Source organism: Ahaetulla prasina, chromosome 2 (genome assembly GCF_028640845.1).
Source record: "Ahaetulla prasina isolate Xishuangbanna chromosome 2, ASM2864084v1, whole genome shotgun sequence".
Lineage (NCBI taxonomy): Eukaryota > Metazoa > Chordata > Lepidosauria > Squamata > Colubridae > Ahaetulla > Ahaetulla prasina.
Window position 1 is genome coordinate 133,201,227 of NC_080540.1, and position 25,375 is coordinate 133,226,601.

General features: G+C 39.2%; 1 protein-coding gene across 6 annotated transcripts in view; it reads left to right on the plus strand.

Annotated features, from left to right (window-relative positions):
* The window catches only part of ABCC3 (ATP binding cassette subfamily C member 3), a 104,298-nt gene that overhangs the window by 11,817 nt on the left and 67,106 nt on the right, over positions 1-25,375 (plus strand). Inside the window, exon 1 of one of the 6 annotated variants that reach the window (XM_058165739.1) lies at positions 4,544-4,992. The exons of 4 other annotated variants lie outside the window; for them this stretch is intronic. In XM_058165739.1, the coding sequence (XP_058021722.1) occupies positions 4,963-4,992 (30 nt within the window). In that variant the 5' untranslated portion in view covers positions 4,544-4,962. Of the gene's footprint in view, positions 1-4,543; positions 4,993-5,193; positions 5,308-25,375 lie in introns of those variants that run through there. One more of the 6 variants, XM_058165738.1, reaches the window with a different exon arrangement.

Below are 25,375 nucleotides of genomic sequence, written 5' to 3' on the forward strand. Positions count from 1 at the left end.
GTCTAGACATGTTCCAGAAACCTGTCCTGGAGCTAATGCCTCTTATTAGTTGGGTTCATATGTTTTCCTTATAGAGAAAATATTTTGGTCTGCAATCAATAAAAAACCAAATATTTTGGTTTTTAAACCACTCTCAAGCCAGAAATATACAAAGCATGATGTGACAATTTTAAAATGCACGTACTATTAATTACAAGTCTTTTACACTGTGGGGGGAAAAACATTGATTTTATCTATTATGTCACATAGTTTAACATGACCTGAGTCTAGAGTTGCCTTTCTCTAAATATAAAAGTATTACACCTTCTTGATCTTAATCAAAAGGCCAAGAAACCAAAATTATTGCAATCTGGTGAATCTTATATTGGAAGTCATTTTCACTCTTTTCCCCTTCCCCTGCAGCCCCCATAGTGAAGTCATGTTGCACTAAATGGGAAACACAGGACGAAAGGTTGACGTATGTTTAAAAGTGGCTTGTCATTTAGAAAATGCAAAATTAAAACAGGTATTCCTATCAGGAGATTATGAATATGGAATATGGACTCTGGTTAGAGGTGAACCACTTTTTAAATTTAATTTAATTTAATTTTAATTTTAATTTAAATTAAATTTAGCTTTGCAATTACATTAAATTTAATTTGTTTTATTTTATTTTTAATGGTGAAATTTCTAAAATCCACATCACAAACAAAAGAAAGAATAGCAATTATGCAGTGGAGGAAAAAACTATAGATATATTATAATGAATAAAATAAAAGTGACAAAAGAAAAAGCTAAGAGAAAAAGGATGCCTATAATAACTATAGATAATTTAACAATATAAAATTAATTCAGTTTTTATGTTTATCATTAAATCTAGAACATGTAAGAACATATTGCATCAATTTATTATTTTGACAGTAAAACACTGAGACTTTTTCAAAAATAGATTTTCACATCCTGCAGCCAATCCTTAAAATCAAAAGAATAAATTTATTTCCATTTACATAAAATTATCCTTTGTCATGAAAATGAAAACATGAAAAATGTTTTAGGATTATCTACATATTTCCTCCAGTAACATAAGGGAGCTGCTAGATATCATGTTACAGTACAGTAGCATTTTAGGTGAAAACTGTCCCCATTCATTACATTTGAATTTGTTCAATGAATGTGTATCATTGTTGTCTTTCTATATTCACATTTGACTTCATAATAAATAGGTACTAACAGGACAATGGCTTCAACAGGAAATGGAATAGATAACTGTGTACAAAAATGCACACTTTATCTTAGTTGGAATTTGCATTAGTCCTATGATAATTTAGATGGTTCAACAATGTCATTCTTTTACTTCAAGTAAAAGACCTCTATTTTTCCAGTCTTTCCATAAGAATATCAAATAAAAAACCTCATCAACTTTCCCAGTTAAATTCCAGCTGTTCAAATAATTTGGTTGTGTTCATGTCAAGGCATCAATTGCTTAACCAAGGTTTACTGCACAAACTGCAGCTGGCTTCAATATTCTAAAATTTATAAACCATAATTTACAACACACCAACTAAATTCTTACTACATGCTAAATTCAAACTAGTAAATCCTATTTTATCTTAGCACATTCTATGAACCCATCAATAGAATCCTGTCTGCAATTTTCCCTGAATTTAATGCCTCCAATTATTTACAAAACTATGGGACTGACATACAACAACAGCCAAAGCCACTCAACTAAATTTTACCTTGGGATGTTATACAACCTGCACTATTTCGCTACTTGGTTCAATGTATTGCGAAAACTGAAAACATAGTTAATTCTGTAACCAGATTAGGCATACTGTGTGAACACAGCAACAAAGGACTGTGATCTTTTACCAAGGATTAATTCAACATGGTTTATTCAATTAATCCAATATTCTGGGTTCAGAAGGAACAATGAACTATGTACTGACCACACAATGCTGTACCCAATCAGTCTTTTTTCCAAACTTGATGGGAAAGATAGAATCTCTGGATCAGGGGAACTTGGGCTGTTGGTTTTTTTTGTTGTTGTTGTTGTTTGGTTTTTTTTTTAGTAACAGGTTCCAGGGCTTGAAAATATTGGGAAATTCTGTAATTTTCAATTTGGGCCTTAGGATATTCCAAGGAGACAAGGTGAAAATATATTGATGAAATGGCTGTCAATTTTGAAAAACAGTCTCCCAGTTAAATAGTTTGCTCTGCAAATGGATGAAACATAATTACCAGATAATGCAACCATGTTGATGGCTTTTGTTAGTAATGGTTTTGTTAATAATAAACTCTACTAACTCTTTTAAGTTTAGAGAAGAAATGCTTTTCACTCAAAAGTTTAAAACAGGTTCTACATTTAGGCCAAAAAAACAAAATGTACAGGTACCTTGCTCAATAGTAGTACCTGTGAGAGGGATCTTGGAGTCCTAGTGGACAACCATTTAGATATGAGCCAGCAGTGTGCAGCAGCTGCTTAAAAAGCCAACACAGTTCTGGGCTGCATAAACAGAGGGATAGAATCAAGATCACGTGAAGTGTTAATATCACTCTATAATGCCTTGGTAAGGCCACACTTGGAATATTGCATTCAGTTTTGGTCGCCGCGATGTAAAAAAGATGCTAAGACTCTAGAAAGAGTGCAGAGAAGAGCAACGAAGATGATTAGGGGACTGGAGGCTAAAACATATGAAGAACGGTTGCAGGAACTGGGTATGTCTAGTTTAATTAAAAAAAGGACTGGTGAAACATGATAGCTGTGTTCCAATATCTCAGGGGTTGCCACAGAGAAGAGGGAGTCGGGCTGTTCTCCAAAGCACCTGAGGGTAGAACAAGAAGCAATGGGTGGAAACTGATCAAAGAAAGAAGCAACTTAGAACTAAGGAGAAATTTCCTGACAGTTAGAACAATTAATAAGTGGAACGACTTGCCTGCAGAAGTTGTGAATGCTCCAACACTGGAAATTTTTAAGAAAATGTTGGATAACCATCTGTCTGAGATGATGTAGGGTTTTCCTGCCTGGGCAGGGGGTTGGACTAGAAGGCCTCCAAGGTCCCTTCCAACTCTGTTGTTGTTATTATTATCCTAAAGCTGAAACTATTTTTGAAATAGTAAAGAGTTATTTCAGCGAGAATCTCTCAAAAACATTATGGCTTGTGGTGGTGCTATTTCCATGACAGGTGGATATAGAGGATTTATTTTTGAAAGGTGCTGTGTGCCATTAGTGTTTTTTGTTCACTGCATGGTTCACTAGCAACATTTGATTTTAAAATAATTGACAAGACGCTTGCATGAGTCTCTAAGTGTTGTAATAAAAGTAGTCAACTGTATAAAATTGAATCCACTTCAAGATCATGCTTTGCCAGCTTTGCAAATGAGGAAGACTTTTAAATTCTCGTTATTCCATGCAAAAGTCTGTTGGTTATCAAAGGGGAAGTGCCTTTGTGTCTTGTTGCTTTGGTCCGCCCCGCAATAGTAATCAAAAAGTAGATCACTTCCATTAAGAGTGTCCTGTGGACTAGTGTTAAGACATTTGTTAGATAAGCAATTGAAGGGAATAAAGTATAACCTTTTATCATGTAAAGAGATTATTATGGGATTTATTAGAAAGCGGAAGCTGTATGCAAACAGTGTTCAGGATTTGCCCACTTTTCTTTTTTGGCAGCAACTAAGTCTTGAATTGAAAGATGACAACCTTGTGTATGTGGATCATTTGAAGCAGTTGCATAATGATACAGAAGTTTGCTTCTGTGACCTGCTAGATAGATAGTGAAGCCTGGATCCATTCCAGGCGAATGCTACTGATATTGCCACTACATGGGGTGGGGGGGAGCACTAGTTGAATTACAGAGTGATTCAGAAACCCAAACAAGTTTTAAAAGAGACCAGCATTTTGGGGCAAACGAGTAATTTCCAAAAAGTTTCCATACCTTTGGAAGAAAAGACTGTTTTTCATGACATTTCCCACATTATACTTGGTGGAATCAGGTGAATTGTTAACACAAGTGTGCAACTGTTTGGACATAGTGAAAAGAGGTAGTTTTCACTTACCATTTACTGTAGTGAAACCTGACATAATTTTTGTGTATGTGACTTGTGGTTTTGATGATTAGAAAGTTATGGAAAGATTAGGATTAAATTAGAGAAAGCTGTTCGATTAGAATTGTATATATAACTGCCTAGAGGGATATCGAAAGTCATTTCTTTATATACTCATGCGTTGTCTTTTTTTTATATTTTTCTTATATTCTTTTCTATTCTTTTTTTGTGTTTATTTATACATTTAACAAAAATGTATATAAAATTACATTAAAAGCAAAATGTAATGTTTTGAATTTGAAACATTTCACATTTGAAATGTAATGTGTCTAGAATTGCAAATTGCATTAGTACAAATAGTATAAGCAAAAAAACAACAACATAATTCCATTTACAAGCCAAGCGTGGGTAAATGTGGATTTTTTTTCAACAGTAATGGGACCCGAAGGAGCCTTAAGTAAGCAGCAGAGGCCTCTCTCGCATAGACACTCCTCCCGCTTCCTCTTGTGGCGCTCAGCCAGGCAAAGCAAAACCAGCCCGGGGGTGCCGCTGGCTGCCGCCCTTTGAAGTCAAGAGGAAAAGCCGGGACGATGTGCGCGTCTTCGTAGAAGGTGGCCGAGAAAACCCGGGATCGGGAAAAGGCCCGCTGAACCTAGGAGGGGCCAACTCTCCCCGACCGGGCACAGCTCACACAGCCCCTCCACACCGGGAAATCGTGGCCTATGCAAAACAGGACCTCAGGTTTTCCCGGTGGCGGCAAACGCGGGCGCAGCCTGGCCAAAGCCATTCCCGCCCACCTTCCCGCGTGAAGCGAACATCCGCCCTCCCGTGACGAAAGGAAAGCGGTGGCATCAGGGATTCCGGGCGAGTCCGGAGACAAGCGGTTCTGGGAAAGGAGAGAGAGAGAGGGGTCGCTGAGCGGCTCAACCCGGCGCGATTATGGAGACTTTCTGCGGCTCCAGTTTTTGGGTAAGAAGGGCTCTCTTTAAGCAAGCGCTCTTCCCTCGTCCCGGATATTTAAACGTTTGGGCGCGCCTGGGAGACGAGCGCCTGCTGAAGTGCGGGTTTCCCGGTGTGGGAAGGGAGTTTCCGGAATGCCCCAACGAGGAAAGCGCGGCTCCTTCGAGGGGGAGGAATTGCAAAACAGCCGGATCGCGTCTCGCAGCCCCAGCCGGGTGGCAAGACTCGGCCGCTGGAATTGAGTTTAACAGGAAGGAATGGGGTGGAATGGAAAGGAGTCCGGGTTTCAAACGTCTGCTAAACTCTCCTTTAGCCAAGCTTTGGGTGAGCTGCAGTTCGGTTGTTGGGGATGGAGAAAAGAAGCGTGTCGCTAGCTCGGAGGTTAGCAACCCGGTCTGCTCCAGGTGCTGCGTTGTATTTTTGCTGGGTGTTAGACTAGACTTCTGTGGCATCTTTCTTCCTAGAGTTCAAGGGATTTCGCCTGGGATTTCTCCCCGTTTTATCTCCAGTACAGCAACCAGGAGAGTTCCCTGGGGCTGAGATGGAATAACTGACCCCAAGTCGATCCTTGAGTATTCTTTCCTGGTTGAAGGTGACCTCACACCTTTTATTTCGCTGGTGGTAATTTACCTCCTAATTGTTACACCATCCTGGCGCTCATCTCACACAGTTCCTAGTTATTGGCCATGCTGTCTAGGGTAGATGGGAACTGAAGTCCGAAACTCTTCTATATTGCCACCTCTGAATACATGCCAGGCATACAGACCTTTTAACTGGAGGAAGGAAGACAGGGCTGAGGTGCCTCCAATGTTGTGTGGTAGAGCTGCTTAAAAGTAAATTTTAAGGTACATCTGGAGAATTCTTGTGATGCATTGATTTCAGCCTTTTACTTTAACCCCACAATAATCCTGTGAAGTAGGTGTGTACTCAACCCAAAGTCACCAGCTAAGCTTCTGTGAGAGGTTGGGTGTCCCTGGTCCTCCACAAATATCCTGCACATCACTAGATGGAGGCTAAACGGTGCAGAAAAATACTCTTACTTTCAGCTACCGGTAGAATAAATAGAATAGAATTCTTTGTTTGCCAAGTGTGATTGGACATACAAGGAATTTGTCTTTGGTACATATGCTCTCAGTGTACATAAAAAAACAAGATACACTCATCAAGAATCACAAGGCACAACACTCAGTGACAGTTATATGGTACAATACGCTACATGAATAGAATAGAATAGAATAGAGTAGAGTAGAGTAGAGTAGAGTAGAGTAGAGTAGAGTAGAGTAGAGTAGAGTAGAGTAGAGTAGAGTAGAATAGAATAGAATAGAATAGAATAGAATAGAATAGAATAGAATAGAATAGAATAGAATAGAATAGAATAGGATTTTATTGGCCAAGTGTGATTGGACACACAAGGAATTTGTCTTGGTGCATATGCTCTCAGTGTACATAAAAAAAAGATACCTTCATCAAGGTACAACACAACACTTAATGATAGTCATAGGGTACAATAAGCGATCAGGAAACAATCAATATCAATATAAATCATAAGGATACCAGCAACAAAGTTCCAGTCATACAGTCATAAGTGGAAGAAGATGGGTGATGGGAACGATGAGAAGATTAATAGTGCAGATTTAGTAAATAGTTTGACAGTGTTGAGGGAATTATTTGTTTAGCAGAGTGATGGCGTTCGGGAAAAAACTGTTCTTGTGTCTAGTTGTTCTGGTGTGCAATGCTCTATAGCTTCGTTTTGAGGGTAGGAGTTGAAACAATTTATGTTCAGGATGTGAGGGATCTGTAAATATTTTCACGGCCCTCTTCTTGATTCCTGCAGTACACAGGTCCTCAATGGAAGGCAAGTTGGTAGCAATTATTCTCTGAAGTCTGTGTCTGTCTTGTTGGGTTGCAGAACCAAACCAGACAGTTATAGAGGTGCAGATGACAGACTCAATAGTTCCTCTGTAGAACTGGATCAGCAGCTCCTTGGGCAGTTTGAGCTTTCTGAATTGGCACAGAAAGAACATCAGTCCTTTTTTTGATGATGTTTTTGATGTTAGTTGTCCACTTTAGGTCTTGTGATATGGTAGAACCTAGAAATTTGAAGGTTTCTACTGTTGATACTGTGTTGTCTAGCATTGTGAGAGGTGGAAGTATGAAAGGGTTTCTCCTAAAGTCTACCACCATTTCTACGGTTTTGAGTGTGCTCAGTTCCAGATTGTTTCGGTCGCACCATGAGGCTAGTCGTTCGACCTCCCGTCTGTATTTGGATGAAAAATGAGACATTGTACTGTTAGTGTGTCTTGTATTACAGAAGTGAAATGTGATGGGGAAATAATACATTCTTGTTCTTTGAAAAATAAGTTTCACCGCAGGTGTTGAAGAGCATACCCCATGTACTGGGAAGGATGTTAGAAAATTAAGAAAATGTATCTATCCAAAACTTGTAACACTTCTCACAGATATGTATATGCCTCTCTTCTAAATGATGTAACAAAACACATGCAAACCTGTTCAGATTCCAGAAACATCAAACTGCATTTTAAGATGAATAGAAACATGACTGTTTTACCTGTTGATTGTCTTTATAAAGGCAAATGAGGTTACTCCCTAGCGCTGCAGATTAACTATAGGATACCTGACTAAACAGGTATTTTTACTCTTGTTACTATAATTCTATTATATTGCGGTGCTGTGTAGAACCAATACAAGTTTGAACAAGAGACCTGGCATCTATTCACCGATGATTACGAATGACTCATTGTTATTATTGGAATTTCACTCAGTCCTACATTGGATGGATGGACACAGGTGGTCCTTGATTTATGACTGTAATGGAGCCTACCTAAGATATCATAAGTCATGAGGGTTGTAAAATAGGTCACCCACATGACTGACCTGATTTTATGATATTTTTCCAGTCATAAAGCAAACACTGCAATCTTAAAGTGAACTTATTGTTCACTGTGAGCCAGTTTTTTCCCAAAAACTGGAAGTAGATGATGGTTTTCAGCAAAACCATTATAAAACGCAGTCATGTAAGAATAGGAGTCTGCAAATAGCCCTAAATGTTAGCTGGGTGCCAGGTGTCTGACATGCAGTCACACGAACATGGTGGTGTGTTTGTGTGTGTGTGTATGAGTGTGAAAACTTCAGAACCAGAACATTGGTACCTCCCAGGGCGGTCCATCATAACTTTGAATAGACACTAAGCAACTGGTTGTAAGTCAGGTTGTAACTGCCTGTACATTTTGACCACTACTGATTTGTTTGTGTGTGCACGGTAACAATATATCCTTGAGAGAACTGATTCTTGACAACAGTCCATGCAGTTTTCCAGCTAGTAGTTTTGGAAGTGTTTTCCATCATTGCCTTTTCAGAGCTGAAGAGGGGAGTAACTGGCCCAAAGCCACCCAGCTGTCTTTTGTAAATAAGGCAAGACTGAAACTCATGGTTAGTGGCAATAATGGGATTGACTCTTTAATAAGCAGACAGCTGCATTCTATTACCAATTGAACTCAACAAAACCATTAATAACCAGAAGGTTCCAAGGAAAAACTGTAATGGGTACATATGCTGAGACTAGCCAAAAGTCTTCCTGGCTGCAGCCTCTACCTGCTTTACTAGTGGGAGCCATGAGGTCAGTTCTGTTCCCAGATTATGAGCCTACATCAGACCTGGGCATTTTATTTCCCAGTCTGGCTCACAGCATCAGCGGCATTGGTGATGGTGGGCAGGAGGTTGGCAGCAGGGGTTATGGAGCATCATTGGAGGGGGTGGGATAATGGGGTAGGGTGGCAGTGACTGAGGGCAGGCGGTGGGATGGTGACAGGAAGGCGGGGATGGAGGCAGAGTGACAGAAGGGCAGGATGGAGGCAGAGTGAGTGGTGGCGGCAGCCTTCTGCAACAGTCCCAGTTTTTCATATGGTCCCTTGGGAGAAATTAATTGGCCTACAGTTTTATTCTAGTAGCACAACCCCATACGAGCTAAAATTGGAAACATAACGATTGAGCTTCTGAAGCCATAGCTACTCCATTCTACTTGGAGTAAACTTTATCTTGATTGTCCTATCTACTGTAGATCCCAACACTATTGCTTTGTTTCTAATAGGCTTCCAGATGCAATTCAAGGTCTTGGTTATCCCCTTTCATGAAACAAGGCTAGGATCACCTGTCTCCAATTGTTTCTTTCTGCTTACCCCACAAAATTTGGCAGAGCGTGTATGCATTGAGTCCCAAATAAGAGGCAGCATCATCTAAGGAACCCAGAGGTTGTGCCATCTCCATCTTGCTACCTGCCCTATGGAACAATGTTTCCTCTGAGAGGCAAGTAACTTCAAGCCTGCCACATCATCCATGAGCATAGACAGTTTGGTTTCCATCCCATATGTAGGCCTGACTCTTGCCTGAAATGGATCTCAGGCAATCTGTTTTCTCCTTTTTAACTGCCATCACAATACCTCTTCTACTACCACCGTCATGTCAGGAGTGCCGAAGCTCTTGCGGGTTGAAAGGATTGAATGGTGACATCACTGTTGCCCAGGGGATGCTCATTTGGGGGCTCTTTTCATGTCCCCATTAAGTTGCCCACCAAAGTGGTACCCATTTATCTCCTTGCAGCTGCCTGCATTTGAACTGCTGGGTCAGCAGGAGCTGGAGCGTGTGGTGGGAGCTCACCCTGCTCCACGGCAGCACCAGGTCTCAAACGTGAGCCTGCTGATCGTCAGCCCAGCATCCTAATCTTGTGAGCCACCATGCTCCATAAAACACTTCTACTAAAAAGGGAACAGTGAAGACTGAGCACTTGTCATCTAATGCAACCAGATTCAAGGATGCCTTCTTGAGCAAGGGGCATACCGGTGTGTCTTTGGAATAAAGCTCGCATGTGGCAGAGGTGGACTCACAAGAAATACTGTCCACTTCCTTAAGCTCCACAGGCTTTTAACAGATTAACAGAGTTGGAAAGGACCTTGTAGGCCATTTAGTCCAATCCCGCACCCAAGCAGGAGCCCCAACACCATTTTTGACAGATGGCAGTTCAGTCTCTTCTTGAAAGCTTCCAGTGATGAAGCTCCTGCAGCTTCTGAAGGCAAGCTGTTCCATTGGTTGATTGCTCTCACTGTCAGAAAATTTATTCTTATTTCCAGGTTGAATCTCTCCTTGATCAGTTTCCATCCATTATTCCTTGTCTGGCCTTTGGGTGTTTTGGAAAATAGCTTGAACCCCTCCTTTCTGTGGCAGCACCTCAAATATTGGAAGACTGCTATCATGTCTCCCCTGGTCCTCTTCATTAGACTATAGTATCACCCAATGTCACCCCTGTTACCTATTCAGAGTAAGTTCTCAGCAAATATGAGTGATTTTATCTGCAAAATGTCCTGCTGATTCATCACAGTGCTCTGTTATAGATTATTCCAGCGCATGATTCACAATAGGTGGAAAAGTACCACCAGATGGCAATATGTGGTAAATGCAATAAGGGCTTCAAACTTGAGTTTAGGCAGTGTCGGTATCCAGTAATATTCTTTTTTTCCCCTTCTGCCAATGTGCTATAAATCACTTCATATTAGCATATTAATTTAACTTCCAAGATATGGTAAGCAGGAAAAGCCCACTCAAGAGCAAACCTAACAACTTTCATGGGTTAAAATAGGTGCTCAATAGAGCTTTCCACCAGATCATTAGGAAGATTACACAAATGTCTTTAAAAGCCCATAACTAGTATTTAGCTGCCTATGGTAGGCCGTCTTTATAGGCCCATCCTTCCAGCAGAGACCGAGGTGCCAGTTAACCCCACAGATAAGAGAAAGTGATCTGCCCATGATGAGGGGCTAATAGAAATCTCTCCTGCTCCAACATATTATCAGTCATGAGCTCAGCACCATACGGGTTAAAAGTTGCTATTGGGCTGTACATAGGGATGAGGTTCACTTTTTCTCCTATCACACTAAACCAGAAGTTCCCAAACATTCTTGGTTTGTGACACCCTTAGAGTCTCGGTAATCTTTTATGGTGCCCTAGGGCAGGGGTCTGCAAACTTGGCTCTTTTAAGACTTGTGGACTTCAACTCTCAGAGTTGAAGTCCACAAGCATTAAAAGAGCCAAGTTTCCAAGACCCCTGGCCTAGGCCAAAAGATCACTCCAAACTCAGCTTCACAATAAACACTTAAAATATTCTGCAGCACCCTTATGAATTTATTACAGGCCATGGCACACAGTTTGAAAACCATGGGGCTAAACTTGATTTGGTTATCACTTTGCATGATACGTGAACTGTCCCAAGGAAGAATTATGGTGTCTAAATAAAAAAAAATAGAGTCAAATATGCTGAGCTAAAAATAAACAAGCCATGATATTAGCATAAGGGTGTATAGCCTCCTGAAGCTCTTGCAGCTTTGGATACAGCTTCCCAGAGCTCTTCTAAATGTAGCTACTATATATCTACCAATTATACTGTTTCCTTTCAGGACTACACCTGGAAGGAGTAAGCCAAAGAAATTAAAAGCTTGAAACAAGAAAAGGAAACAGCCAAAACTAGTTTACCATTCACTAAACCATATCTTTCAGTACTTACAAACCATCCTTGGTTTTACTTCATTCACCTGGTACCTTTACTTGTTTTAACTTCTCATGTCTTCATTATTTCATCAGATCCATCCAGTCACATCCTACCCCAAATATGCTCACACTATTCCTTGCTAGGTTATCTGGCAAGCTGATAATTTACCAGTTAGTGGATATATGCGGTGCACTAAGGGATTTTTAAAGTGATGCTTACTAAAATCTAATGGAAGCAGTGCTAAATTAATAAAATCTGAAATATTTGTAGGAGTGAAATATTCTGTTAGATGAACAAATTTGTTCCAATGTAAAATGACCGACACTTGAAATTTCAGTCAATTTCAATAACTTATGAAACAGCCCAATTCCTTTTGATCAGATTTTTGGGCTCCCATCCTCCCCATCTTGATGTTGATTTATCAGTGAAAATTAATAAGCAGATGTATGACTGTAACAAATAGAAACATGGATTGGAGATAAAACCTTAACGGATATTAAGCCTTCCTAAGTCTGAGAAATAGATATTGGGTAGGGCTGTCAAACTCACCACGACATGCTGTCATCACGTGATGTATTTCAAATTTTCCCCCTTCACTAAAAGGGAGTGGGATGGCCAGCACTTGATGCATCTGGCCTGTGGGCCACAAGTTTGACACGGCGAGTTGTAGGGGTTTAGTTTTTGTCCTTTGTCGTTTTGTTTTGCTTATTTATTTGAAAGGAAACAAGTTTTAGATTTCTGGCAAAATTTGATGAAATATGTAATTTAGTTGATACTGCTGTGGAGGTTACCGCCATCATGTTTCAGATGCATACCTTTAATGCAGTGTGTTTGAATTATGTTCAAATTAATGTACCACAACATGTGTTCGAACATAATTATGAAAGATCAACAACATGGCTCTATAAACCCTGCAAGTTTTCCCAAAGGATAGCAGCATTGGTATGACATTAGTCTTTACATTTGGGACTGGGGGAATGATTCTGCACTCATCTGTATGTATGTTTTTGCAATTTGTATTAAAATAATATGCATCAGAGCAGTGTTTCTCAACCTCAGCAATTTTAAAATGTGTGGGTTTCAATTCCCAGCGTACTGGCTGAGGAATTCTGGGAACTGAAGTCTATGCTTCTTGAACTTGCTATGGTTGAGAAACACTGCATTGGAAGCATGTGTAGGTGGCAGGGACCTTTGACCAAATAAAGGCAGATGCAGAAGATCTTGATTATCCAGATTTTTCAAGCGAATACTCCAAAGTTAGTATACTGCTCAAAAAAATAAAGGGAACACCTAAACAACACAATGTATTGTATTTAATAAGAATATTTCATTCCTTCAGATCTAGGATGTCTTAAAGTATTTTTGTGTTCCCTTTATTTTTTTGAGCAGTGTATTTTAAACCGCACAGGCTTCAACCAACCTTTATAACTGTTTGTGGTCCTGGGACTGGTTCCATTAATTATTTCTGGATCATTTAAAACTGTGACTTAGAGTGTGGATTTGTGCGGGAGAATTCCTTGTGAATCTCCACTGATTCAAAGTTTTGTCATGCCATCTTTCATAGAGCTGTAATATTATATCAGGACAAGTGATAGCTGCAACCATTGCTTCATGATTAAGCATTTCTCTCACACTATATTCCCCATCCGTCTGGTTTGTCTTCCTTACTCAACTATTATAATACTGAAAGGAAGGTATTACTAATGCAATCAACAGTTTTATTTTATTATACTGGTATGTTTAGATTCTGATGACAAAGAAGATATGCCATGAATCTCGTGGTGCTTATTTGGTTTAAGCCAAGGGCTGCATCACTCTCTTGGCCAATAGTGATTATTTATTGTTTTGTATCAGCTCTATGAAAATACAGTACTGTGTTTGTTTATTTATATAGGCTACTTACATAGCTAAGTGCATGGCATGAAAGTGAACATAGCTAAAACAACAAATAAGACTACAAAATAGAACAACATAAAATATAATGGGACATAATCTTGCCAGAGGCCAGATAAACACCAAAGACAATTAATCTGGATAGTCTTAGACGATCACCTAACCCTCTGCCTTGGGGCAAAAATCAGAGGTTCAAAGCCCTCAGGAAAGGTAGGCAGGATCAGGGCCAACCAGATCTTGGAAAGAATGCAAATTCACTAGGCAAATACAACAACAGAGAAAACACTCTTTTTGAGAGTGCTTAAGTGATAGAACTATTTTGCCCGGTTGATAAAAGATGATAATGCTTAAGTGCTGGGACCAGAGCATGGTGACTCTGTCAGATCTTATCAGACATCCGAGATAATGAGAAACAGGTGGTAATTTGCAGGCGGTTCTGCAAATAACCAGGGCATGAAGGATTTTAAAGGTGATATCCAGCATCTTCAGGTACAGCAGGGAGCCCTCTGGCAAGCTTATGAAATATTACTCTTAGATGCATGTAATTAGTGGGTATACCCCTAAGTATTAATATTTTCTATCAGTACATTCTACACCAGTTATAGCATCTGAATTGTCTTCAAGGGCAGCTCCATGTGGAGTGCATTACTGTAATCCAGATAAGAGATAATGAAGGTGTGGGTGATTGTAAGCAAGGCCTCCCAGTTCAGGAATGGGCTAAACACAAAAGATAGATTTGTGCTTTGAGCTGCAGCAGCTACTTGCTCTTCAAACAGCAGCTGTGAATCTAGGAAGATCCCCACTTATGCGCATGTGGCCCTTGTTCAGCAATCACTTGTTCAACAACCATTTCAAGTTACAATGCCGCTGAGCAAGGGGACTTCCGACTGTTCCTTGTAGTTGTGACTGTTATAGCATTCCCATAGTCACATGGTTATGGTTCTAGTGCTTGACAATGGGTTTGCAGTTACAATGGTCACAGCATCCTGTGGTTGTTTATTTGCCATTTGCAACCTTCACTGCCAACTTCAGAGAAACAATGTGTAATAGGAAAGCTAGCAATGGGATGCCATGACCAAGCAGGATTTGCTTAATGATGGCAACTGTTTATATCGCAACTGCCATTGTATGTTGGCACGGTCATGTGACATTGTACTTTACAATATTGTTTAGCAATGGAGTTATTAATCCTAGTTACTGTCATTAAGTGAGGACTACTTATACCAGTGGGAGTGCAACTCCATTCAGCACCAGTGATGGGAAATCTCAAAATCCACAGCCAAAGTCAGTCTCGCTAGGATTGACTTTGAGTTGTTTCTTCCCCATCCAGTTTCCTCTCAGTTTCCAGACACTGAGACAGAACCTGCATGATATACTTGAGCAATTAGGGACTACGATGTGCAACTAAGCCTCAGAGATGTAGAAACAAACCAGTGCAACCCAGCTACCAACTAGAGTGATCCTAAGAGGGATATTGTTCTCCCGATCAAGCATCCCATCTTATATCAGAGAGAAAAATAAATGAATTTAAGTTCAGAATGAACTCTTTCAAGAAAAACATCCACTCCAGTCCTTTAGAAAATGGCTCATAATTTTAGTCCTTGCAGTCCCAACTTCCTCTGATAATGGAGATATAAATAACGAAAAAGCATTTCCAGAGTCAAAACAGGCAGTTTAAATGTCTGGAGATTCTCAGTCATCCAGAAGAAGAATCCTAAAGAAGCTTCTTGAATGAGAAGCAAAACATCTTCAAAGAAAAATGAGAAAGTCCAGTTGTCTTTTGAAAAAGCACCTTTGGGGCAGGCAGCTTAAAGTTCACTTCATCACTCTCCCTACAGCACAATGCGAAAGAAACAAAATGACCACCGTGCTGGGTGATGCACTCCATAGAAGACACTGGATTCCGACAAACATCTAACTCGGCCAGTATCTAACTGATCCTGCTCTCCACCAGCACTGAGGCAATTAGCACTCAGGAGAAAGGATTGTTGCCACTTACAAAAACAAAAAAACCCACTGCCACTTCTGTAGCAAAATGTCTATCAGTTGATTGGTGGAACGCCCACTACAAGCATGTAGGAGATTGCCAGGATTGCTGTTTCTGCTGTTAGAGTAGCTGATGTCCATCTCCAGTATCTTTTTCAGCCCCTGAAACAATTTTGGTGCTATCAGACATGGCCAGAGGCCATAGAGCCTCTGCGAGTCATCCTCTGCAGAATAACTGATAGTTATTCTGTGGTTTTGAAAACTTTCTACTAAAGTTCTCAAAAACCACTGAGAGATCCAACAATACCAGAAGAGTTTCTGCACCATCCCTTGGCCTTGTACTGTTGCCTGCTATGTAATTTCAGGGATATTTAGAGCTTTGTAAGAGAAATGAATGCTGAAGCCTGTTGTTGTTAGCCCAACTCCAATAGATTCTGAGCAGTGTACTATCCCCTTCCCAAAAATCCTAAAATAGATAAACCTAAAACCATGTAGACAGCCCCAACTAAAGCAGTCTAAGAGCAACATGCATATAACAAAACAAAACATTGCATTTATGAAAAAGAGTTTATGCTGTGTGAAAACTATCCATTAATGAAATCCATTTTTTTTACCACCGGTTCTGTGGGCATGGCTTGGTGGGCATGGTGTGGCTTGATGGGCATGGCAGGGGAAGAATATTGCAATGTCTCATTCCCATCCCACTCCAGGGGAAAGATACTGCAAAATCCCTATTTCCTCCCCACTCCTGGGGGAAAGATATTGCAAAATTTCCATTCCCACCCCACTCTGAGGCCAGCCATTTGCCAGTTCTCTGAACTACTCAAAATTTCCGCTATCGGTTCTCCAGAACCTGTTGGATTTCACCACTGGAACTACCATACCCAGACTGAAAATCTGGATGACTATCATATGTCAGCAAAGTACTACAGAAAATTCTAACTCTTTGTTAACAAATATCTAGAATTTTGTAATCCAGATTGTTACTTGTGAAGTCCCTGGTGCTAAGCTTGGTTGTTTGCTTATAGATGTTTTCATTACCTGACTATGTTATATCTTCAGTGTTAGAAAGATGTGGAGTTTGCTCTCTATTTATATGCAGTAGCTTGCCTTGTCAGTATTAATGGCAGTATTGCTTTCTCCTTGATAGTTCCTTGATTAGGCTGTTGTTTACTGCTTGATTATCTAATACTAATTAAGCTACTGCATATAAAAAGAGAGCAAACCCCACTCCCTTCTAGCACTGAAGGTGTTACCTAGTCAGGTAACGAAAACGTGTGCAAGCAAACAATCAAGCTCAGAGAACACATATGAATCCATCATGGATGTGTTTACACAGCATGCTAAGTCAAAAATCAACCTGTCAACCACCTAGTCCCAGGGCATTTTCAATTCTACACAAATTAGTTCAGCTTTCCCCCCACTGTGACCTCCAAGTTGTGGCTTGTATGGAGAATTACTAGCTTGAGGGAAACCGAAGGACATGCATACACTGTCCAGTGAATAAGGGCTTCAAAATATTCTTTTGGACAAAAAGAGTTTTTTCTGAAAGCAGTAAATCCCAGTAAACCAACTTGTGTGACAAGAACATTGACAGTGTGAGTTATAAAACAAAAGAGAAATAATGTGTAAGGTGCATTAAAACTGAGTATGGAATACAGTATATTACCATTTATCTATAATATTCTATATATGACTAAAAGTATCGTTGCCATAACCTTTAACTGGATGAAACAATGCATCATAAGGCAAAACATTTTGAACCAAGGTATCTCAGTATGGGCTAACTTATAGAATGTGTCCAAAATCTGGGACCCAGAACTCTTATATAATTGAAACATTTTATGACATGATCATAAAATAATTTATGACATAATGCAAAATGTCATAAAGCAGTTCCTGTGCTGATGCCTGGCTGTGCCATATAGTTCAATATGGGCTACCTTCAAGGCAAATTCATTTCTGATTGTACCCCAGCTTTTCCAGTGAAGGCAATACATTAGAAGCTCTTTAATTTTGTTGAAGGCATTGTGGAATCAGATAAGGATGACCCAAGAGGTCACAGTTTGTCTACTAAATCATAAAGCTATCATGAGATATTTACTCTGCAACTATTTTTTTTCTAATTTTTATGGAAGCTTAAAGAAGCAACTCTTGGCACTGGAAAAGTTGAAAGAAATTTTGATTTCATGTGTAAATTTACTAGGATCCTTTAGTGAGTAAGCCTAGGTGAACAAAGTCAGTAGCGCTTTTTACTACAGAATGTCACGATACATTGTGTGCTTTATGGTTCTACACAGAATATCACACCATTTATTTTTATTTGCCGACATTCAATATGCTGAGAAACTTGACCTTTTTTTTATTTGTTTGTTTTAAAAAAGAAATTGGAAAGAGAAACCCTGTAGGATAGAAAACAGCATAGACATAAAGCCGAAAAGCTTGTCATTATTTTCATGCCTGTGAGAAATAAAGTTTATGAAATAAAGAAATGAAACCAATGAAAAATAACCTGAACTGCAAAATTTACAAAGAAATACAATACTCAGGTTTTCATGATATAAAATCGGGATTATATTGATATTGGTTTTCTGTTTTGCAACATCCTGGTAGCAATTTGTTAACAAATTGAACTGCTTCTTCAAGACACTAATGTTGGAGCTCATTCTGTTCCCTTCTAATATCTTTTTGAGATTTAGTACACAGTTTGTTTAACAACAGCATTTGGTGCTGAACTTAAAAAGCCAAAATGGCCATTTGATCACTAACAATTCCATGCATTTTTTGGATACAATGTTGACAGATAATTCAGTATTTAGTGGTTGAACTGTTGGCAGGACAAAAGCAGTTCATCTTGTTTGATCAATTATCTGCCAGATAGATTGAAGATCAAAGTTGTGTTTGGTTGCTGGCAAATTATCCTTGTGGGACAATTGAATGAATTTTTAGGAACATTAGGAATATCTGGATCACTGGAGAGAGTGAAGTGAACAGGCTATCTTGCCATCTATGATTCTGTTATCTTCTATCAAAGGACCAGTCCTTTTTAAAAAAAAATATACCTTCTATAATATTTCTTTTAAACAATACAGCTTAAACTCAACAAGGAAGCTCTGTGAACAACAGCAGTCTTTCATACTTGTCATCAACACAACTAGAAATGAACTCTGAAAATACTTCTATGCACACTGTCATCCAAAATCTATTGAATTGTCTGGATGTGTCTTTTTATTTTAATGGAGATGTGCACTGCCTCTGGAGTTCTCATTCATTATACATTCTCATATTCTATTCTTGCTCAAATTTACAGTATCATATCGACCTAAAATTAAGATAAAATCAGTTTTGGTGAGAAGAATTGTTCATTTGACAGCATAGAACCCTTCTTAAAAACCCAGGTAATATTGAAGAAGGGGACTTAGATATCCGGCTGACAGTCTTAGAATCCTTTGTTCAGTTTAAATTGTTAGTTGTATCCATTTCTGTCATTGCTAGCCATAATGGGATGTATGAGAAGTTAAAATTAATGGGGAAATTTCAGCTTCTGCCAGCCTGTAAACATAATATTTTATTCCTCTTCTGTACCAATTTCCAGAGTATATCTGGACCCAATTGAGTTTCCCAGAGCACATTTTCCTCTCAATCGTTTTAAAAATAATTTTAAATTATAATAAAGCACTCTTAGTCAAGACTAAATTGCCATATGTGAGAACTTTGAGAGGGAATTGCTCTGTACGGTTCGTGTTCATCGGTTTTTGAGACTGCCACCTTAACAAAATGGAGCAGCCTTTGTGAAATAAATAGCTCCGCTGTATATGGAGAAGTGTTTTTCTTTGTCCTTTTATGATTTAGAGACAAAATGTTTTTCCAAGGCTGTCGGGAACAGAAACGCTTCAGACGGGCCTCTGGAGAAGATAGTTTCCTTCCACAAATATGGTCACTATGCACAATAAATAGGATATTTGATGTTATTACTTAACAATGACCTTTCTAGATTAAAGTACTTTGAAATATTTGAGTCTGTTGCTATATTCCAAACAGTTACAGGCCATATCGAGGACACTTATTTTTTTAAAAAACTGACAAATATTTTTAAGTTCCTCTATTTTATACTTTGACTGCTAGTAGACATGAATTCACAGCTGGCCCTGTGGCAGATTTATAGCCGTATGTTTCCTTTTCATTCTTGTTCATTTCCCTAGCTTTATTTTATCTCGCAATGACTTTTATGGACAGAACCAATAAAGGCTTAACTACAGCTGCTATGGTTTCTTTCTGGTGCAGAAACTGGAAAGTGAGGTATTCCAAACACGAAAAGCAAAGAATAAAAACTGTAATATTAGACCCAGTTGAAATGAATTTCCTATACACTGCTATTTTTTTTTTTTAAAGTGAATACCTTTTGCCAGCCCATCCAAATACCGTGAGGTAATCTGTGACACTTGCAAATGAAGGCAATGAAAATAGCTTTGAGATAGCTGACTTTCCTATGAGCTTTCTTTTGCCCTCAAAATAACTCTTACATGGAACTTGCAGGCAGTAGAAAGAGACTATGAGCGAAACTGAAAGATCTACTCATGCCTTTATTAAGGTTCTTATTAAGTTGCAGAGCCTTATCAGCTGTATGTTAGTGTGTTTATTTGTATTTTGGTATTACAATAGTGTAGTCTGAAGATATGGAAAGGCAGAAAGTAGATTAAATTACAAGGTAGTCCTTGATTTGTGGTCAGTTGCTTAGCAAACATTCAAAGTTAAACACCCTCCCCAAATGTATTTACAGTCCCATTCTGATGGTTGCACAATCACACACACCTGTGGTCATATGATCCCATTGTGGGAGCTTGGCAAGTGGCTCACCTTTCTTGAAGTCTGTAGTGTTCTGCAGTCACATGACAACAATTTTCAATGTCTTTTTCCAGTTTCCAGTGTTTACTTCTGGTTTCTGGCAAAAGACGCTCATTGGATAAAACGGATTAGTTTAACAACCATCGTGTTTGTTAATGGCTGCCACTTTCGCTTAACAACTGCCAAAAAAAATCTTAAAATCAGGCACTGTCATATGGTGACCTACTTAATGACCACTTCAGGCTTAATAATGTCTAAATGTATTGTACCACCTGTATTGTACTTTATTTAGACAGATGTGCTTGTTCTGATGAGTTCTTGCATTGTGTATAATTTTCATTAAAAGTTTGAAGAACAATAATAAAAATATATAACAAACGAAATCAGAAAAAGTGGAAAAAAGAGAAATAACATAAAAGGCTAAAAATGCAATAAGAAACAGAAATAAAAGAAAACAGAAAAGAGCAAGATATAAAGACATAAAGAAGTGGCTTCCAATATTCTTCACAGCAGTTATAAGTAAAATTATTTATTTATTTATTTATTTTTGTCATATCCATATATATAGGCATTAACGTGAAATGAAATAGCTATATAATATATAAGCATATATATGAGCATAAGTATGTAATAACTATATTAATTGGATATAATGAAAAGAAACAATAGGACAGGAACGGTAGGCACTTTTGTGCTCTTACGCACGCCCTTTACAGTCCTCTTAGGAATGGGGTAATAGTAGATAGTCTAGTATACTATTGAATAGTCAATAGTAGATAGTTTTTGGTTAAAGATTTTGGGATTTTGAGAAGAGACCACAGAGTCAGGTAGTGTGTTCCATTATATTTTAACCTCTCTAATATTACACCATGACTTTTTTCTTTCTATAATCTGTAATGTCTCTTGTCTAACCATCAGAACCAAAAATCACAAATTCATTATTTCTTTGTTTTTACTCAAAAAGTCCACAAGGAGACTCCAATAAATATATTGAGGTCTTGCATAAGGATCAAAGGGGTAACAAACAAAAATTGGTGGGTTTTGTAATGAAAGAATATATTTTAATATACATATGTGTATTAATAGACTTATATTCTATACTATAGAATTATGTATTAATGATTGTGATTGGTACTAGGAGTGTATATTGAGACAATGAATAACGAAAGACTGAAGGATGAATTTTTGATATAAATTGATGTGAAGAGTTAACTAAAGGAAGTGAAAAAAACCAACTCTTTGAATATTATAAGAATATCAGAAGAAAAAAAATTGAGATAGAAACAAGAGGGGAGTAATAATAAATAGATAAATAGATAAATTGACATGAAGGTATATGAAAGAACAAAAGGAAGGTTTAGAATTGAAGGGTGAGAGTAAAAGATATGTGTTTATGAAATAAGAAAAATGAAATGTAATAACTAGGAATAATAACATGATGTTTATTGTACTGAAATGTATGATACCCAGATATCACGCTATTCACGCATTGATAAAGGTAAAGGTTCCCCTCGCACATATGTGCTAATCGTTCCTGACTCTAGGGGGTAGTGCTCATCTCCGTTTCAAAGCTGAAGAGGCAGCGCTGTCTGAAGACGTCTCTGTAGTCATGTGGCTGGCATGACTAAATGCCAAAGGCGCACAGAATGCTGTTACCTTCCCACCAAAGGTGGTCCCTATTTTTCTACTTGCATTTTTTACATGCTTTCGAACTGCTAGGTTGGCAGAAGCTGGGACAAGTAACGGGAGCTCACCCTGTTACGTGGCACTAGAGATTTGAACCGCTGAACTGCCGACCTTTCGATCAACAAGCTCAGGATCTCACCCACTAAGCCACCGCATCCCTTTCATGCATTGATATGTATAAACAATATTAAAAAAACATTAATTAAAAAAAGAAAGAAATTGGTGAGTCTCTTGTCTATATATATATATATATATATATATATATATATATATATATATATATATATATATATATATATATATATATATATATATATATATATATATATAGGTCTTTGGTTGTTCGGGTTTTCTCCCGTAAAATTGGAAGTCTCTTGGCAACGTTTCGACGAACTCTCATTCGTCATTTTCAGGCTTCAGCTTCGTGCTTCTGGGAGCAATGTGTGATTGCAGCTGTTTCTTTCTTTTTAACTGCTAGTGGGGGTTTGAACTGATTGGGTGGGAGCTTGGCTGTGCTCTGATTGGATGGGGGTTTTCTGTGCTCTGATTGGCTGGGGGTGTGTCCTGTGTTGGTGGGGGCTTGGTTGTGCTCAGTTTAGTCTGTGTTGCAGGGGGATTTGAGCTGGTGAGCTGCCTAGCTGTTGTTTGGCTTTGTGGTCGTGCTAGATCTTCATAGTGGGTGTCAGTCTGCTGCATGTATGGATTGGAGGGTTTGAAATGGCTAATGTTGCAGCTGCGGTCTGGCTTCTGGTCCTTGGTCGTGCTTCATGATCAGTGTGGGTTTGGGTCTGCTTTCTGGGTGGATGTGTGGTGGTGACATCCTGTGTGGACCTCGTGAGTGTGGGTCTGGTGTCATTCCTCGTGTTAGGGACTCGTTTGTCAATAAGGCGGGTTTCCAAATGGCTGGTAGGCGGAGGTGTCATCTCGTTTGTTCATGCTGTGTGGGCGTTTTCTATCTCAATGGCTTCTCTGATTATTCTGTTGTTAAAGTGTTCAGTTTTGGCGATAGTTCTGGTCTTTTAAAGTCAATATCGTGTCCTGTGACTTTAAAGTGTTGGACCAGGGAAGAAGTTGGTTCCTCTTTTTGAATGAGTTCTTGTGTTCTTCAATGCGCACTTATTCTTCTGTTGGTTTGTCCAATGTATGTGGTGGGGCAGGCGGTGCATGGGATTTCATATACTCCTTGATTTTCTAACTCAATTTTGTCTTTGGGGTTTCTTAGGATGGTGGATATTTTCTGTTTGTGCAGAATGCTGTCTTGATGTTGTGTTTGTGGAGGATCTTGCTGATTCTGTCTGTGGTGCCTTATATATGGGAGGAGGGCTGTGCCGCTTTCTTGTTCTCTGTCTTGGATTTTAGTGGGGGTTCTTTTGGATTAGCTTGGTAATCTTATTTCTTTGGAATCCATTGGATGTTAGTACGTTAGTGAGAGTGTCTAGTTCGGGTTTTAGGTGTTGTTCATCAGCTAAGCATTTTGTTCTGGAGATGAGTGTCTTGGCTACGGAGTTGATCTGTGCTGGGTGGTGGTGTGAGAGTGCGTGCAGATAGCGGTTTGTGTGTGTTTTCTTCTGGTAGATGGTGTGTCCTAGGGAGCCATTGGGTTTTCTGTAGACTTATTCCAAACAAATAAGATTACCAAGCTAATCCAAAAAGAACCCCCCACTAAAATCCAAGACAGAGAACAAGAAAACGGCACAGCCCTCCTCCCATATATAAAAGGCACCACAGACAGAATCAGCAAGATCCTCCACAAACACAACATCAAGACAGCATTCTGCACAAACAGAAAAATATCCACCATCCTAAGAAACCCCAAAGACAAAATTGAGTTAGAAAATCAAGGAGTATATGAAATCCCATGCACCGCCTGCCCCACCACATACATTGGACAAACCAACAGAAGAATAAGTGCACGCATTGAAGAACACAAGAACTCATTCAAAAAAGAGGAACCAACTTCTTCCCTGGTCCAACACTTTAAAGTCACAGGACACGATATTGACTTTAAAAGACCAGAACTATCGCCAAAACTGAACACTTTAACAACAGAATAATCAGAGAAGCCATTGAGATAGAAAACGCCCACACAGCATGAACAAACGAGATGACACCTCCCGCCTACCAGCCATTTGGAAACCCGCCTTATTGACAAACGAGTCCCTAACACGAGGAATGACACCAGACCCACACTCACGAGGTCCACACAGGATGTCACCACCACATCCACCCAGAAAGCAGACCCAAACCCACACTGATCATGAAGCACGACCAAGGACCAGAAGCCAGACCGCAGCTGCAACATTAGCCATTTCAAACCCCTCCAATCCATACATGCAGCAGACTGACACCCACTATGAAGATGTAGCACACCACAAAGCCAAACAACAGCTATGCAGCTCACCAGCTCAAATCCCCTGCAACACAGACTAAACTGAGCACAACCAAGCCCCCACCAACACAGGACACACCCCAGCCAATCAGAGCACAAAAACCCCCATCCAATCAGAGCACAGCCAAGCTCCCACCCAATCAGTTCAAACCCCACTAGCAGTTAAAAGGATAATTAGAACTGCAGAAAAATAATTGCTACCAACTTGCCTTCCATTGAGGACCTGTATACTGCACGAATCAAGAAGAGGCCGTGAAAATATTTGCAGATCCCTCGCATCCTGGACATAAACTGTTTCAACTCCTACCCTCAAAAGCAGCTATAGAGCACTGCACACCAGAACAACTAGACACAAGAACAGTTTTTCCCGAAGGCCATCACTCTGCTAAACAAATAATTCCCTCAACACTGTCAGACTATTTACTGAATCTGCACTACTATTAATCGTTTCATAGTTCCCATCACCAATCTCTTTCCACTTATGACTGTATGACTATAACTTGTTGCTGGCAATCCTTATGATTTATATTGATATATTGATCATCAATTGTGTTGTAAATGTTGTACCTTGATGAACGTATCTTTTCTTTTATGTACACTGAGAGCATATGCACCAAGACAAATTCCTTGTGTGTCCAATCACACTTGGCCAATAAAATTCTATTCTATTCTATTCATATATATATATATATATATATATGTATGTATGTATGTATGTATGTATGTATGTTTTCTGAGGTTTTTTGGTGTGTTGTATGTAGGTCTTTGGTTGTTCAGGTTTTCTCCGTGTAAAATTGGAACTTCCAATTTTACACGGAGAAAACCCAACAACCAAAGACCTATGCAAGGGTCCTTTTTGTAGACTTTAGTTCAGCATTCAATACCATCATTCCAGACATTCTTCTAACTAAGCTAAACCAGCTACAGGTACCGGAACAGACTTGTAAGTGGATCACAAGCTTCCTAACAAACAGGAAGCAGCAGGTGAAGCTAAGCAAGATCACATCAAATACCTGTACAATTAGCACAGGGGCCCC